Source organism: Carassius carassius, chromosome 4 (genome assembly GCF_963082965.1).
Source record: "Carassius carassius chromosome 4, fCarCar2.1, whole genome shotgun sequence".
Classification (NCBI taxonomy): Eukaryota; Metazoa; Chordata; class Actinopteri; order Cypriniformes; family Cyprinidae; genus Carassius; species Carassius carassius.
In genome coordinates, this window is record NC_081758.1 from 15,804,482 (window position 1) to 15,822,133 (window position 17,652).

Sequence of the window (17,652 nt, forward strand, 5' to 3'; positions counted from 1 at the left end):
TTGTCCTCTCAGCAGCAGAGGGCGCTGTTGATAGTCATTAGATTTTCAGCAGATGGCGCTGCAGGATAATGCAACAAAAAAGATTAGCAGCCTCTGATATGTTTATGTAAATTTAGCTCATACCGGTAATAATTTCATTATATTATAAGAAAAAAAAATTTCTTTGATATTCAAACCCCGCTTGCTATTGCGTGAGGAGGCAAAAGCAAGCAATGTTAATGCTTCATCAATATATCTGTTTTAGTTGCTTTGATATTACTTCAGCTAAAGCTTGTAAGAAATACTTTTGGTAAATAAGCTAGACAGGTCATAAAGAAAGTCTTAGAGCAGACTGAGAAATACAACGGAGAATTAAATTTCAATACACATTGGTATATTTTATTAATCAATGAAACTTGTACAGACAGTAGAACTGACAAAATATTGAGCATGTAAACTACACATGTGCAGATATTTCATACTCAAATCTCATACTTAAATCTGATGCACTTGGAAGTACTGATGGCTTAAAGTGGATATATGACACCACCTTATCCCTTTATGGGACATTTGAACTTATTTTTGTGGGAAACTATTGGTGGTCAAGAAGTAGTGAGTCATAAATCTATTTGTTGTTATGTTATTCTGTATGTCATATTCTCTAATCATTTGTGTGTATAGATTTCTTATAGTCTCTACCTCAGTGATACTGAGAAAAAAAATACATTCTGCATATGATAGAAAACATAACTACGTTGCATTAAAATATTTAAACCTTCCATGGCACACTTAAGATTTCTGAAACAAAATCCTGTTTACATGACAAACGCATACAATATCTATTTACATTAGCCATAGGCTCAAACGAAGATATAAAACTGAAGTAAAGCAAAGAGAAGTTCAATTTGAAACACCTTCATAAAACCCCAGACACTTTTGGCCACGTGACCAGTTCGACAAAATTGAAGGAAAAAGATACAGAGAACTTGACATTGGCACCTGTTTCATACAAGTCAATATCATTTCTTTTAAGTAGCTCAGATCCTTGTTTTTTCATCCACACTTACAGTGTACGTTTAGAAATCTGCTTTTGCAGGAATTTAATGTACAAGAAAAAGAGAAAGAAAGCAAATCTCTTTGAACTATACAAATGTTCAATTATGATACCACTACTGATTTGTAGTAGACATTTTGTAGCAAAAAGTAAAACAAATAAAAAATGATGAGAACTTAACCATAACAAATATAAGAAAATACATGGAAAAAATGTAATCATTTTTCTTCTAATAACGGAAAAGCAGCTTGTTTTAATTAAACAACATAAATCTACTTTAACACTGAAGTTTGTTGTATAAAAACATGCTCGCTAAAATGCCCATACAAGAACTTTGCATTTTTACAAATTTAAACAATATTCGGTTTAATTAATCAAACAAAAATGAAAAGGCAGATCAACTGAAATAAGACCAATAAACATTTGAGTACGGTGTATTGCGGTCAGTAGCATTATTTTTAAGATCATTTCTTTTGCCCAAATTTCTAATTAAATGGTGAAAAAAGTATAAATAACAAAATACCAATAAATAAAAAAAATATGGTTAGTACAAGAGCATAAAAAAGACCTTCATTAAGCAGGTTTTTTTACTTGAACTGCTGTCCGATTTGCGATTGCATGCTAGTGGGCGGGCTGGAAATGCCCTCTGACCAGTCAGACATGTTGGAATGAGGAGATGAGCTGGACCACTGGTCCGGTGAACCCGGAGATGGCGTGAGGAATGGGTGGTCAGGCCCTTGGAGTTGGTGGCTGGGGGTGTTGGTGTCCATTGGGGCTGAGTAACTGTGCTGGGAAGGTGGCGTCAGGAACTGCGTTCCAGCCATGCTGGGGCCCAGAGAGGATGGGTTCAGCAGCTGGGTCTCCTGGGGGATGATGGTGTGGATGGGCATGCCATTCCCCGTGATCTGCTGGAGCTCTGGTCCACCCAGTTCGCCACAGAGCAAGTTTTGACTCATGCCGCTGGGTGGATTGGAGCTCTGGTGCTGCAGCTGGACGTTCGTCTGCTGCGGTCTCTGTTGCATGTTCTGCTGCATCATTAGATGCGACTGTGTGGTGAGGTGAGCGTTCTGCAGGCTCTGATAGTTCATCATCTGAGACAGTGTGGCGGGACGGCTGTTGTGAAGAGACGTTATCAGGCCGGACTGGTGAAGGTTGGCCTGACCTGAGGCGTTCCTCATGGCTCCGAATTGATTTTGAGGACCCATGCTATTGTGCATCCGCCCGAGCCATTCGCACTGGCCATTCATAATGTTAGAGCCATTAGATCCGGCCACTGGAAGATGGGTGAGACGTGGGGGCAACGGATCGAACTGTATATGGCCCAGTTCTTGCTTGTTGCCCATTCCCAGGTGGTTGACGCCCATGTGGGTGTCTGAGATACCCTGTAAGTGATTAAGGGACATGGAGGGTGATTGCTGGAAGGGTGATGTCATCAGGGGTGGGGAGGCGACGTCAGATATGTACCCGTGAGGTGATTCCAAGGAATCGACCGGTGAGAGCACGGCTGAGCTGTCTTGTAAGTTTCCCTTTCCATCCTGTGCCTTCTTCTTTTTGGCTTTCATATCTTTGCCGTCCTTGCAACCGATGCCTTTTGTGCTTGGCTTGCGGGGTTTTTTACTTTGTACAGAGGGCTTCATGCTACCCATGAAGGCGTTGGGGGAGCAGAGAGGCGGGGAGAGGGTGGTGCATAGGGGGGCGCTGTGCATGGGAGGGCTGCGGACCAGGTTGTATTCGTCGATGAGCCGCACGATGTCATGATGCATTCTGTCCTGAGCGATATCCCGCGGGAGCTGATCCATATGGTCTGTGATCTCCCGATTAGCGAAATGCTCGAGAAGAACTTTAGCAGTCTCGTAACTTCCTTCTCTTGCCGCCAAGAACAGAGGAGTCTCCTCCTAAATAGCAAAACAGTTGGTAAGCCACAGGTGTTTGTACTATGTTAATATAAATATTATGTGAGGTGTGTTATGTCTAAGATATCATGGCATTATTTGTTGTTATACAAACTAGTCAAGTGCTGCTTACCTTATTGTTCTGCATATCTTTATTTGCCCCGTTCTTAAGCAATACCATCGCTGCCTCTACGTTGTTCACAGCTGCTGCCCAGTGAAGTGCAGATTTACCTGTAGCACAAACAGAAACACTCCATTACATTAAAAAAACAATAGCAATTTATAATAATACATTTAATAGTGGTAAAACAGTCACAAATCTAAAAATGTATCCAGTATACATTAAAAGTAAAATATCACCATATTATATATTAGCAGTGAAATGTTTGGACAAATATACTCATTCTTACTACATTCTACATTCTTACTATTTTCCACATTTTAGAATAATAGTCTTCTATTTTAATATATTCTGAAATATAATTTACTCCTGTGATGACTAAGCCGAATTTCCAGCAGCCATTTTTTGCAGTATTCATTGTCACATAATTCTTCAGAAATCATTCTAATCTGCTGATTTGGTGCTCAAAAAAACATAATTTGCCACCTGATTTACCTTGTATATGTAATAATAATAATTTATTATTAACATTTAAAAATTCATGGTTTAGATTTTCTGTCTGCAAAATTATTTTTAAGCATTTAAAAATTAACCTTTAGATCAGATCATATAGAAAGAATTTTAAGATAATTGGAAACATTTGACTGGTAGTGTATCCTGCTTTCAAATGATTCAATGAAATATGGCAGTGTATTAGTCATACCAGAGTCATCAGTGGCATTGACATCAGCATGGCAGTTGATGAGTTCCTCCACCATGCCCTCGACTGCAAGTCTTGCTGCCAGTATCAGAGGTGTGGTGCCATCATGCATGCGGGCATCCAGGTCTGTGGCACGGTTCCGTATCAAAATCTGAACAAGGACATAAGTTAACATGTTTCAGAAAACCAAGATAAAGATGCATCGATTGGTGGAAATGCACAATATTAAGCCTCCTACATATTACTCTGTATTCTCTAATGCAATTGTGGCTCACATACCTGGAAGACCCCTTGTGCATCTGCAGCCACAGCAGCATGTAATGGAGTCCGTCCCATATTGTCCTGGATGTTGGCATCTGCACTGGCCTCCAGGAGCCTTTTTGCAGCATCTGAGCGGGCATAGCGGGCAGCCAGGTGTAGGGCTGTCTCACCTGTACGGTCCGTCTGGTTGTGAAGGTTGGCTCCTTGGTAGATGAAGTCATTGATGACGTTGGCCGAAGCATCCTCCTCTTCCTCGCTGTTTCCTGTTTCTAGTCCTCCTCCACTACAGGATGCAATCATCAGTGGAGTAAAGCCATCTAGAGAGGAAAAAGAGAGGGAAGATATGATGTTTAAATTTATGTAGCAGAAGTTTTATGCTAAGGAGACCTTAATTGTTCAAATTCTAAATTCCTTCATGACCATTCTCCAGAATTAATTGTAATTTCAAGCATATACTGTATATATATATATAAACAGCACTTTTCCCCCCATATTTCAGGTTTCCATCATTATTTCTGCTACACAATTTGAAGAGAAAACCCTGAGACAAATGAAAGTTAGTTGAAAGAGCAATATTTTTCCTTTCCTCAAAGTGATGGACCAAAGTAATGCCTGTGAAACAAACAAATCGAAGTTGGATTTGACACGCTGTCTTTCTGAATCGCCCCAGATCGCTTCGCTAACGGATTGTAATCAAGCATGGAGGTTTGGTAAATCTCAGGGACGCTGGCCACGCTTTGAAATTTCAACTGCTGGTAAAACAGAGTATTATCACCTCTGAGGAGCTGCTTTTTCTGCTGACTTCGACAGGGGCTTCTCGGCTTCAAAAGAATAGCTATTCCCAGATCAGTCCCGATTTGGTCGATTTTAAAACATCAATCCACACAAAGAGAAAAAAAAAAGAAAAAACAACTTGCAAAGAGATAGCAAAAGAATGTAGCCTTTGACAATCTTAAAGTATTGTCAGGGGTAGATTGGTTCTTCTAGAAAAAGAGGATGAGTATATCATAAAGAGTTTTAATTAACAAAACATGTAAGCAGAATGATATCACAGGATGAATGGGTAAGACTGGTAAAAAATGTGCTCAGTCCCCAGGGTTTGCAGCTTTCAGTCAGAGCCTTTGAAGTGGATTCTTTTCCCCACAGGGCCCTGAGCATTAACTCCTACTTAAAGCTCAATTCAGTTCCTCGTACCAGCACTCGACAGTGCGCGCACACACACAAACACTGTGTGTAAACCAGAGAACAGGTGTAATCCATAAGCAAAGAATGCCTTTTACACTCATTAAGTGGTAAACTATTGATGAGTTCTCATAAAAAAAGGAAAGAATATCTCCTTATGTCTGTTAACTAGAGTAATTAAATGATTTATCCTGCATATATAAAGCAAAAATAACAGCAGCCAAAATTTACTACTTTTCTACCTAATAATTAAATGGTCAATGAGGCCACATTTTATATAAGATGTGTGTATACATATACTGTATACATATATATATATATATATATATATATATATATATATATATATATAGAGAGAGAGAGAGAGAGAGAGAGAGAGAGAGGTACCCTGGGCTCTCCCCTTTCTCAGCCCAGGGTACCAGGAGACAACTTTACCAGTTCTTCTTTAAGGGAAAAAAAGGGAGTGATTAATGAACTTCAAATTACCGCGCACACTTTAAGCTGTAAAGACGTAGGATTTATTAAAGGAAATATAATAAAGTTATACATTTACATTTATATTTTAATCTAAATTATATGATTATAAATATAATAAAAAAAATTAATTGATATTTTAATGAATAACATTTTATTATAATTACAACATTGAAATATATTAAATGAGTATATTATATTGTAATTTAAAAAGTCATCAATAGCCATTAACAAAACCACTACCACAAAAAATGGATACAACGATGCCTAACCTGGTCCTCGGGCATTGACATCCATGCAGTCGTTCTCTATCTCGCCCTGAGGGGGTGTGGGAGCGATGGATGGGATGCGTAGATCGGCTGCGTCCAAGTGCTGCTGCGTCCACTGCCGGTGATCTGGCTGATCGTCTAAATCAAGCATCGCCTGCTCTTCTGACTAATAAAAGAGAATGAGACATTAACAAATTGAAAAAAAAAAACATTTTAATTCACTTTATGTCTTAATGCATGAATACTAATTGTAAGACGCTTCTATGTGAATTTTATGATAGTGATCACTGTTTTTTCTTTTAACTTGTCAGTGGGAAATGTGTTGATCTGCTCACCCTGAAGCGTTTAGTGTCTGATGGTTCTTCTTCTCCCCATTCATTCTGGTTGTCATCCATTAATGAAATGTCTGAGCAGTTCTTAAGTGGCCTGTTTAAACAAAAATAACCCATTAGACATGCCAAATAATTTATTTTTTTTGCACCCAGCTAAAAAAAGCTACTTTAAAGACTGTTCTCCAACACCAAAAGCCATCACTGATTATCAACCTTTACCTACTTCCTAAAGCTTTAATTAAAATACACTCAACTCAACGAAACGTTTGTCCCTTCAAACCCGACACCCAAAGATAACGTGACTGACCTCAGACCAACGGAGTCTTCGCCGACCGGTTCCCTCCTCTTCTTCTTGCTGGGCTCACTGGTCTTGAAACCCTCTGGAAACCAGAGTTGACCATGTTCGCGGCGGCGTTTACGGGAGGCTACCATTCCCACAGCGACAAAGGCCAGCAGCGCCAGTCCTGCCAGAACCACGTACACTGGATAGAGCTCTATGGCCGGTGGTCCATCAATCTTACCTGCCACAGGAAGCACCAATGACATGTCAAACCCACAGAAAGTACAAGAATATGTTCCTCATCCAGCGATGAGGAACAAATTGCTTGAGATGGGCGGACAAACTAGAGCGAGGCACGCGTTCGTAGTAATCAGAATTGCTAACCGCTCCTCATCAAAAAGGAGCTGGCAAATAAGAAAAGGAGGAGGACAGAAAAAAGAGAAAAGAAAGAACACCTCCTCTCCCCTTTCTCAGCCCAGGGTACCAGGAGACAACTTTACCAGTTCTTCTTTAAGGGAAAAAAAGGGAGGGATTAATGAACTTCAAATTACCGCGCACACTTTAAGCTGTAAAGACGAAGGATTTATTAGGATTTTCGAGATAACAAAGACTCCCAACTTCTAGCACACTCCCGATCAATTTTTCTCCTCTCTTTTTTCATGCTCTCTCCACTAACGATTTTGAAATGATAAACTCTGCTCACCTAAACCCTTGGAGATGCATTAAGTCCTGGTACATTCAACAAGGTTAAGATTGCAGAAGCCCCCATCATTTTAGATTCAAACCATGAATGGGCTATATGCATGTATGTGAGAGTGTCTTGTTGGGCCAAATGAGTTGACATGATTTGCATCAATTAATTATTTTTAGTGCCTGGAGCCAGCGGATCTGCCCTCAGACTGCTGCATTGATTGTTTAGTCTGTCTAATGCACAAAGAGCATTTGATTCATTGTTATAAGGAAGAAATGCACAAACTTCAAAGTGATCCCTTTAATCCGCAGTAGGAGTTGGTGGGGTTAAAGGTTTGTCGGGGGGGGGGGGAGTGTTGCTGAATACATTGAGTAAGACGGGAGGCCTAGTCTTGATTAAGGGCATTATGGGAAGACGTGAGGCACACGGCAATGCTCGTGCCAAACACTCACTTGTGACGGCCTCGATTACGTAAGGCATATTCAGACTGCCGCTGGAAGCCAGGGCTCCGAGGAAAGCAGCCACATCATTTGCACTATGGAAGCACTCAGAGGTTTGTTGGTAGCATTGGCGGTTGTCAATCTCCAAATAGACCACCGAGCTGAAAAGAAAATCAAAAGCATTATTTTTATTCAAACATCTTTTTAAAGCATACGCAGGCTCAACTTTCACCTACATACCCTTTGATCTGCATCTCGTCCAGTTCTCTGCGTTTTCTCCCTCCTTCCACCACTATATTGTAAATGCTGTTTTTTTCGGAGCTCAAGACATTCCTAGAAGCATCGCTCCAGCCATCTAGTGATCGTTTGATGTTGTGCTTTCTCAGCTCCTGCTCGTTGCCGTAATATGGGTAGATCATTTCCTCTCCCTTGCTGTCGCGCCGGAAAACGACGTTGGTGTGGAGCACTCGGCTGAGCTCCCGCAGAAATCCAAAGGAGTTGTTTCGGAGCTGGTCAGGCAAAATGTGGACCACCACAACCAGAAGTCCAGCAGCTAACTTCTCGGGTATGTTGCTGGCACAGTCCAGCCCGTCCCATTCACACTCTGCATTATTGCAGCCCTGATCACAGTGACCATCTGCATAGTGGTCTTTGCAATACTGGTCGTAAAGTGGACTATGAGAGAGGAAAGCAGAGTTTAGAAATCGCATTCAATCTGGATTAACAGAGCTAAAAAGCTTCTAGTTTTACAAGGTGTCTAGATGGCTTAAGATGGTGGACTACATGCTTGTGGACCAGGTTTTTACCTGTTAGTCCAGGGGTGTCCAAACTTGGTCCTGAAGGGCTGGTGCCCTGCAGAGTTTAGCTCTAACCCTAATCCAACACACCTGAACCAGCTAATCAAGCTCTTAATAGGCATACTAGAAACTTCCAGGCAGGTGTGTTGAGGCAAGTTGGAGCTAAACTATGCAGGACACTGGCCCTCCAGGACCGCGTTTGGACACTCCTGTGTTAGACCATCTGGGTTAAGATGGTTAGAGTTTGTAAACCATCGTAGACAAGGTACCATGTTCTGAAACTACCCCACAGTGAATTAAGGACAAGGTGCATAAACACATCCATTATGTGTCCATTATGTGCAGTTAGCTAAAAGATAATCGGATAATCTTACATATCATTCACTTAAGAGCTGAGCTTAACTAGAAAATTTTCTATGACTTTTTCAGACCTGCTGAAGAGAAATTGTCTGGGAGTTTAAAAATTGTGATTTCCAAAAAAACTCCCTGAGAATTTCTCTTAAGCCTGGTCATTTTAGCTTCAAACTTAGCTATGATTACAAAATATTTAACTTCCCTGAAACTTCTCAAATATCACTCACTTGCACTGGCCCTCCAGTCCCTGGCAGTCAAATCCGTCATAGAGGCACCCAGCATTGTGACACTGTTCATCACAATTCCCGTTATTAAAATAGCGCCAGCACTGCAGCGCAGCCGAACAGTTCTGCCATGGAGCATTGAAGTTCAGAGAGCAGTCTCCTCCATCCCAGTCACAGGCATAATTATTACATGTGCTGTCACAAATCTTATTGCCTTTCTTGTATTCACACTCTGCTATCTCGCATCTCACTGTCACTTCTGTAGTTGGTTTGATGTCTCGAGCAGGGCCACCTTGGAAGCTGTAGTCCAGGATGTGGCAGAAGAGGCCATTGAAGCTGGTAGGACAGATGCAGTGGTAGTATGGGGCTTCTGAGACATACTCGCACGTGCCTCCATTGTAGCATGGATTGGATGTGCAGTGACCCTCAGTGGGATACTGGCACTCAGGACCAGTGAAGGCAGGGGTGCACAGGCATTTGGGGCTCTTGTGACCAGAAATGCATGTACCGCCGTTTTTACAATGGAGACTACCACAGGCATGAGCATTATACTCACAAGTTGAGCCTGTAAAACCCTACATGAGACATACACAAGTGGTAAAATGTATGCATTGCAGTTTACTGACATTTTAGCAAATCTATAGGTAAAGCATTCATTTGTTCAAAAATACAGTAAAAACATATTTATAATTTAAAATAACTGTTTTCATCTTTAATATATTTCAAAATGTATTTTATTTATTGGATGGCAAAGCTGAAATTTCAGTAGTCATTACTCCAGTCTTCGGTGTCACATGATCCTTCAGAAATCATTCTAATATACTGATTTGGTGCTCAAGAAACATTTATTATTATTATTATTATTATCAATGTTGAAATTGTTTAGATTCTTTATATTTTTGTGGGATCCACAATAAATTTTTTTATAGACTTGTTGATGCATCCTTGCTGAATTAAAGTATTATTTTAACATTAGCATGAAAACGATCATAGAAAATTATATACAATAATTTATTTAGACATATAACAGACATATGTAATTATATAGAATATTTGTGGCCCTGTGACTAAAATGGAAAAGCTAAGGAGAAATAATTTTAGAAATTCTAATTTACTTATTTATTTATTTACCACATGTCTATAAATGCTGTATAGAACCTGCCTGATTAGTTCATAATCTATGTGATGGAGATGAAATAACATGAAATGAAATAACATATGTATCAGAGAATATGACTAACCGGTGGACATTTGCAGATGAAGCCGTGAGGAGTGTTACTAGCCACAGCGCAGGTGCCTCCATTACGGCAAGGTTTGCCCTTACAGCCATCAAACACTTTGTCACAGTGCTGACCTGTAGGGACACACACAAAAAAAGGTTATTATTACTCATCTGACAACATGATCAGAATGTAGCATTACTCTCGGAATCAAAGCAGAATGGTCCACAGTAGCCTGTGCTGTACCTGTGTATCCTGTGCGACAGTCACAGCGGTAGTTGTTCTTCAGCTGGATGCAGCTGTGCGTGCCACGGGGGTCACAAGGGTTGGACAAGCATTCATTGACATCACCCTCACAGCGTTCCCCCACATATCCGGCCGGGCAGATGCAGTGGTACCCGCCCACACGGTCCACACAGCGGCCCTGGTTAAAGCATTTGGGTTCTTGGGTGATGGGGTCGGTGAAGGGTGTGCAGTCGTCAATGTTGATTTCACAGTGCACCCCTGAGAGAGAAGCGAAGAGGAAAGGTCTTATAAAAGCTACCCTTACTGCAGAGAGGTACAAATAGGCTCTGTCCAAAACCTAGTGAACTGCCTTGCTAGAATACTGCCTACTTAGACAGTTGTCCTCTAAGGCAGCATAATAGTCATTACTGATATGTAATGAAGAAACATGACTTGAATAAAATGGAGTGCAACAGTTGGGTTATTGTAAAAAATAAAATCCCCATTCATTTTCTCCATTGTTTACAATAACTTTAGAAACCTGAACTTAATAAGAGCTATGAGCCTGTTAATGACACATGCTTTTGTTGTGGCATGTCCAGCATGCAATATTTTAACATGATTTTTTTTTTCGTGTTTAATAGCATAGAGATACTCTGAACATAAAAATACAGAGCAAACATAAACATTTCTGTTAGATTAAATTTAGATTATTCCTGATGAATTACATAGGGAAAAAATAAAATGATTTAAGGTCAATAGAAGCATTCCTATGATGCCTTAAAATCATAGCGCTACAAAGACAAAGGAACGTTAACTTTAATAAAATTGGGTAATATAAAAAACTGTTTGAAAGTTTCTGTCCAATTTATAAAATAAGTCCATCTATGAGATGTAATTAAGCATGACTACATCAATCAGAGAGAAAGGTCTAAGCCTGGTGATAACAGTTAAGACCTAATTAATGAAGCGTGGAATGGGCAAAAAGAGCAAACCAGAGGAGGAAGTTATAGCTGACCTCGTGTTCCCCGAGGACAGGAGCATTTGTAGGTATTGATCAGGTCGATGCATGTGCCTCCGTTCTGGCAGGGCTGAGACAGACACTCATTGATCTCATCAGAGCAGTTCACTCCATGATAACCTGGCACGCACTTCATAAAACCAGAGAAAGAGTGAGGCGAATTAATGCCAAACATAAAACAAGCCTGTTTCTGTTTACTTGGCAGTTTCTTCCTTATTTGCCAAACAAGCAATTCTTTTACAAAGAAGGGAGATTTATCTGGTATAAACCTAAGTGTCTTCTTCTACAGTCACGTCTTGTCCCTAACCACCAGATTTGCTTTACTTACTTCACAGGAATAGTCGCCCAGGTAGTCAGTGCAGGTTGCTCCATTCTGGCAAGGATTGGGAATGCATTCATCCACCTGCTCCTCACAGTAGCTGCCTGTGTATCCAGCCTGACAGTGACAATAGTGTGTGTTTCCAGCGTCCAGACACTGGCCAGAGTTACGACACAGCTGGGCCACCTCTACACCTAAAAGTGGAAGAAGCAAACATCACAGCAGATTTGTGAAACACTGAAGAGCCCCAGCAGAAATGTGTGGTAATCTGCAAACATATTTTAGTCACATTACATACATACAAACAAACAAACCTACCTTGCTGTTTGGCGGCCACCTCACAGGAAACGCTGGGGACGTCACAGTATAAACCAGTCCAGCCTGTCTGACACTGGCAGCTGTACTTAGTGCCGCTCTGTCTGCAGATACCTCCGTTCTTACAGGGAGATGGCTTACACCAGTTCACCAGCTCCTGCAAGACAAGAATTTATCCACTGTTCACTAAACTCATGCATCTAGGATTTCAAATCTCTTTAAGTGATAGTAAATATTTTATTTTACATAAATAGCTGACATTAATTAGGCATAGATCATTATATCATAATCTGTCTTTAAATTATTGCCATTGATTTTTATGGTTTATATGTTTATATGTTTTACAAAGACTTTCTTAAAAATTCTTATGCAAAAAAAAACTTCTGGAACCAAGGCTACTAAAAAAGTTACATTATGCATTCTATTGACTATAACAGAGTTTGAGGTAAGCATGTTGCTAAGTTAACGGTGTGATACTCTAAGCATAAAAATACAGAGCAAACATAAACAATGTCTGTTTTAATTCGACTGATTTTAGAAAATGGAAAATTTAGAAAATTCTATCATTTGAATTCATTATTAAAATTAAATATAATTAAAAATACATAATATTTAAATAAACCTTTTATAGATTTGTACATTTTATTTATAAATGTTACTAGTATAATTATTTTAATATAAAGAAAAATTCAGTTAAAATGAAAGAAATTAAGATCTACGTATATTTATATTGACATTTCTCACATCGGGAGTGCTCCTATGAAGCCTTAAAATCATAGAGTTAACTATGAAAATTATAAATTGTTCATTTTAATACAATTAAGAAATATAACAGTGTTTGAAAGTTCCTGTGCATTTTCAAAAATAAAAGTCCATCTATAAGATGTGATTAAACATGACTACTAAACAAGATCCTAAAGTGCTAATGTGAATCAGGTATAGATCAATATATAAATTAAAAAAAAGTTATTAAATTACTGACATCAACTATTTAAAAGATGTGTAATTAATAGAAATATATACATTTTTAAAAAATGTTAGTATATATATTTTAGGGAATATTGTGTAAAATAAATGTTCATTTAATGTTTCGGCAGTTTTAAGAATCAACAAGGAAACCCAATAAGCTATAAATGTATGATGGATACACACTAAGTTTTTGTCCATTTCACATGCTGTCTAATTCTGTGATTTGTTACCTGGCAGTTAAGGCCATGGTATCCCTGAGGGCAGGTGCACTTGTAAGTGCCATAGCTGTCCTGACAGGTGCCTCCATTCATGCAGGGTCTGGAGTCGCACTCGTTGATGTCATGCTGGCAGTAGTTTCCAGTGAACCCCGCTGGGCACAGGCACGAGAAGCTGTTGATGCCATCCACACATGTGCCCCCATTAAAACAAGAGCTGTTTGAAAAAAATATAATAATACCACAAAAAAAGCATTAGTAGATTAATTTAAAATCATTTAGTTTCATAGGCAAGTAATATACAGTATCATGCGTTGTGATGCTTCTCTGATTGCATTGTCATTTGTTTACCAGAGGGGGCACTAACGCATAATATAACATTCTCTTTGCATGTCAGAATGGCATTATAATGTACACTGGCATTAGATTTTTTTTATGTTTTTGAATTTTCAGTAGTCATAACTCCAGTCCTCAGGGTCACATGTTCCTTCAGATCTTATTATTTTATGCTGATTTGCTGTTTTCATTATTATCAATTTTGAAAAGCGTTGTGATGCTTAAATGTTTAGTGAAGGCCATGATAAATCTTTCATGATTCTTTGACAAATACTGTATAACGTTCAAAAGAACAGCATTTATTTGAAATAGAAATATTTTGAAACAATTTAAAAGTCTTTACTGTCACTTCTAATAAAAAGTCTTTTACTGTCAATTTAATGCATCCTTGCTGAATGAAACTATTATTTCTTTACAAAAAAAACAGTGGTGTATTGTAGTAAGAAATGGTCACAGTGGTCAGGTAAATAATTTGTTTCTATCCAATGAATTTGCTATTTTTCAATGTTTCAGAGCTTCCCTGTTTTTTCTTCCATTTCAAGGTCAGTACGGTATTTATGCTTGAGAACTGATACAAATCAGAGTGCAGCTGGTACCTCTCAGTGCAGTCAGGTGTGTTGTTCTCACAGTGAATCCCACTGAATCCAGGTGGACAGGTACATGTGTAACTGTTCACGCAATCAGTGCAGTTCGCACCATTTTTACATGGGTTACTGTCACATTCATTAATGTCCTCCTCACATTTGCTCCCCCGGAAACCTGGCAGGCAGGTGCAAGTGAAGGCGTTCACAGCATCTTTGCAGAAACCACCGTTACTGCAAGGGTCTAAAGGAAAAGTATGGTGTTAGACATCAACTAAATGAACTACATTAAAATAAAGCTGAAATGGGACACTCACTGGGTGTGCAATCGTCAGTGTCTGTCTCACAGTTGCGGCCCGTGTAGCCTGATTTGCAACTGCATTTGTAGCTGCCAATAGAGTTTTGACAGACGGCATCGTTTCGGCAAGGGTTTTTGACACATTCGTTGATGTCCACTTCACATGTCTGGCCTTCAATTGAGAGAGAGCAGGAAGTATAAATATACTTGAGCATAATACTTAGGCTAGGACAGATTTTCTTGTTAGTTTTGTGAATATTGTACCTTGCCATCCTTCAGGACACACACAAGAGAAGCTCTCATAGTCTTCAGACTCCTTACATACACCTCCATTCTTACAGGGTTTATGGCTGCACGGGGCCAACAGGGTTTCACAGTTCTCGCCTAGAAGATAAAACGTGTAAAAAAAAAAACGTTTTTTTGCATTCAAGATATTCTTAGGAGAGGTTCTTCCTCAAAGGAGACCTAAATTTAAAAGTTGACACTATGTTTCATTACAAGTTCTGATTCCTCTTTTCTGGGTTGGAGATTAGTCTGTCAGTCCTAGCAAAGCAAAGCACATTTGGCCTATCTATTTCCACGATGGTCGGCCCCTGCAGGAAGCCAGCAGGTTTTCCTGCCATTGTCTGATCATTTGCGTTTCTGTGAGACAGGAAGTAGGGCAAACAGGAAACATGACAGGCTACTGTTCCCACCCTGAGACGAGTAGTTTTTTGTTATTCTTTATATAACGCTGTGTAGATTTTTCCAAAAAGAACATCAATGTGAATGAATATGATTTCTGTTCCACGAGCAAAACATCATTATCTGTTTTGTCAAATAACACATTGAGAGGAAAGAATGTGTTGTCTGTTGAAAACACATTTCCCTGTATTGTCAACAGAGATACTTGCAGGGTCTTGAGGGGCCACTGTCAACAATTTGGGGCTAGATTGATGGTTTAAATACAGTAAAAAAAAAAAAAGTCGGAGCCACACTGAAGCTACTTAAATACCTCAAAATCTTAGTTTATTTTTTTCAGGCTTTAAGATATTAAACTAAGAAATAAATAGGTTTTATGCCTTTTTTTAAGCTTTAAGGTCCTAAAATTTGTCAAAGATTATAAAAATAAAAAAACTTACATTTTCTTCATGAAAATGCATTACAAATATTAATACATCATTCTGTACTTTCAGGCTTATCTGAAACTTTGTTGATTCAAATGCTCCTAGAATGAGAATCCTTCCTGTAATTAGCGAATCATTGTTCATGTTTGTGCCTTAAACTAAAGGTTATGGGCTATTTAAAAGAAATAGCCCACCACAACTTCCTGTTTCAATGGGAAATACATCAACACAGGAAAGAAAGCTAACTGTCATAATGTCCATCATGGTCTCAAAAATATCTTACATATATAACCAGTACTTAAAATATTTGACAAAAGGCATTTCTATCACTCTAATCCCTTTGAAGCAAAATATGTACTTGAAATCCCCCTGAGACTTTGAGTTAATATATCAATAGTTTTCTGATGCTGATTAAGGGTCATATGACATACACATAAACTAATAAAATGTTCAATATATTTTTTAGCATTTATGTATGTATGTATGTATGTTTATTTTATTTTATTTTATTTTTATGATTTTATTGATTTATTAACTTTTCATCAACTCCTAAACTCTCAAATTGGTTAAAACATCTATACAGTCACAACTGTCAAGGATAAAGCTAAATTCATACCAGTGTAAGGCAGCAAACAGTTGCATTTGTATCCAGCCACATCGTCAATACAGGTTCCTTGATTCAAGCAAGGGTTGGAGGCGCATTCATTGATATTTGTTTGGCAGTTGGGACCTATAATCAAACGTTAGGAAGACATGGTGTATTTTGAGTGGTGGTCAAAAAGCATAGCACATAGTTATATTACATTAGAAGAATGAATGATACGAACCACTGAAGCCAGCGCGGCATGTGCAGACGTAGCCACTGGTCATGTCCTTACAGGTGCCCCCATTCATACAGGGATTGGACTCACACTCATTGTTATTGATGTCACAGTTGACACCACTCCAGCCGGAGTCACAAATACAGTTATATCTATAAGAAACAAGATCTGCATTTTACATTTGTTATTTTTCACTGCTAGAAGATCCCATTTTAACCATCTCAAATTGGTTTGGCATGGTTTCTGGCCGGTCCTAGCTGCTCCTAAACTAATCTAGACAACAAAACATCAGATTTTAGCATGACTTGAGCTGGTTTGCTGGTCTTAGCTTGTATTAGGTCTTGTTCAGCTGTTATAGCTGGCTAGCGGGCTGGTCTCCTAAGTGCCAAATCTATTCCAAAACTAGCCAAAAGACCAGCCAGGTCAGTGTAAGCTGGTTTTAGCTATTTCTGTTTGTGTTAAGGGTGCTCCGATCAGGATTTTTGTTGCAGATATTCAATCACATATACTGATCATTTTGAAGCCTTATTTATAGTTGATGATCCAATCAGGATTTTTACAGACAATCATTCAGGGTCTGACTTTCATTTTTGAAAATGGGGGGAAGTCCCCTCTTAGGTGACTCTTGTTGGTTTTTTCTTTAATTTGAGGGGTAGAGGGGGAGCATTCTATAGACATTTTTTTTTAAATATATAATTATCTCACCTAAATGTTCACAATGGGGCAATTGTTGCACAATAGCTTACACACAGCACAAGCCTGGTTTGGTGAGCTGTACAGTATGTGAGGCGGCCATATGTTTGTGCGCTTTGAGTGTGTATTGCTTATAGTGCAGACAAAATGTGGTGATTTGAAGCCATTTGCGCATTTTTGAAAGAAAAAAAAGAGAGACGCCGTTTGTGAAAGTCTCACAGAAAGTTTTCAAATGACTTTGTAAGTTATTTAATAAAGAAATATGAATTGTATCTTGCTTTCATTGCATTATAATTATTTCACCCATGCCGACAGAGATTGAGATGGTGCAGCTACATGTCATGAATGTCAGATCGGTTTATGAGATCAGCCTTTATAGAGACCGCAGATCAAACTTCCCAAAGCGATTATTTGACGATAGATATGTCTAGCCGATCAGTCGGAGCACCCCTAGTTTGTTCGTTTGTTTACAGCGTGGTTGGA

The 17,652-nt window shown here is 39.0% G+C and overlaps 1 protein-coding gene across 1 annotated transcript in view; it reads right to left on the reverse strand.

The window, feature by feature from the left end:
* Positions 1-356: 356 nt before the first annotated feature.
* Positions 357-17,652, reverse strand: part of LOC132137730 (neurogenic locus notch homolog protein 1-like) — a 50,731-nt gene continuing 33,435 nt past the window's right edge. The window contains exons 14-34 of the mRNA XM_059547618.1: positions 16,483-16,628; positions 16,272-16,385; positions 14,814-14,933; positions 14,569-14,721; positions 14,267-14,495; positions 13,350-13,551; positions 12,154-12,307; positions 11,845-12,029; positions 11,514-11,646; positions 10,517-10,774; positions 10,292-10,404; positions 9,054-9,625; positions 7,916-8,350; positions 7,688-7,836; positions 6,572-6,785; positions 6,268-6,358; positions 5,936-6,098; positions 4,026-4,324; positions 3,750-3,897; positions 3,059-3,156; positions 357-2,928 (exon numbers count right to left, since the gene is read on the reverse strand). Of these exons, the coding sequence (XP_059403601.1) occupies positions 1,621-2,928; positions 3,059-3,156; positions 3,750-3,897; positions 4,026-4,324; positions 5,936-6,098; positions 6,268-6,358; positions 6,572-6,785; positions 7,688-7,836; positions 7,916-8,350; positions 9,054-9,625; positions 10,292-10,404; positions 10,517-10,774; positions 11,514-11,646; positions 11,845-12,029; positions 12,154-12,307; positions 13,350-13,551; positions 14,267-14,495; positions 14,569-14,721; positions 14,814-14,933; positions 16,272-16,385; positions 16,483-16,628 (5,284 nt within the window). The 3' untranslated portion in view covers positions 357-1,620. The remainder of the gene's footprint in view (positions 2,929-3,058; positions 3,157-3,749; positions 3,898-4,025; positions 4,325-5,935; positions 6,099-6,267; positions 6,359-6,571; positions 6,786-7,687; positions 7,837-7,915; positions 8,351-9,053; positions 9,626-10,291; positions 10,405-10,516; positions 10,775-11,513; positions 11,647-11,844; positions 12,030-12,153; positions 12,308-13,349; positions 13,552-14,266; positions 14,496-14,568; positions 14,722-14,813; positions 14,934-16,271; positions 16,386-16,482; positions 16,629-17,652) is intronic.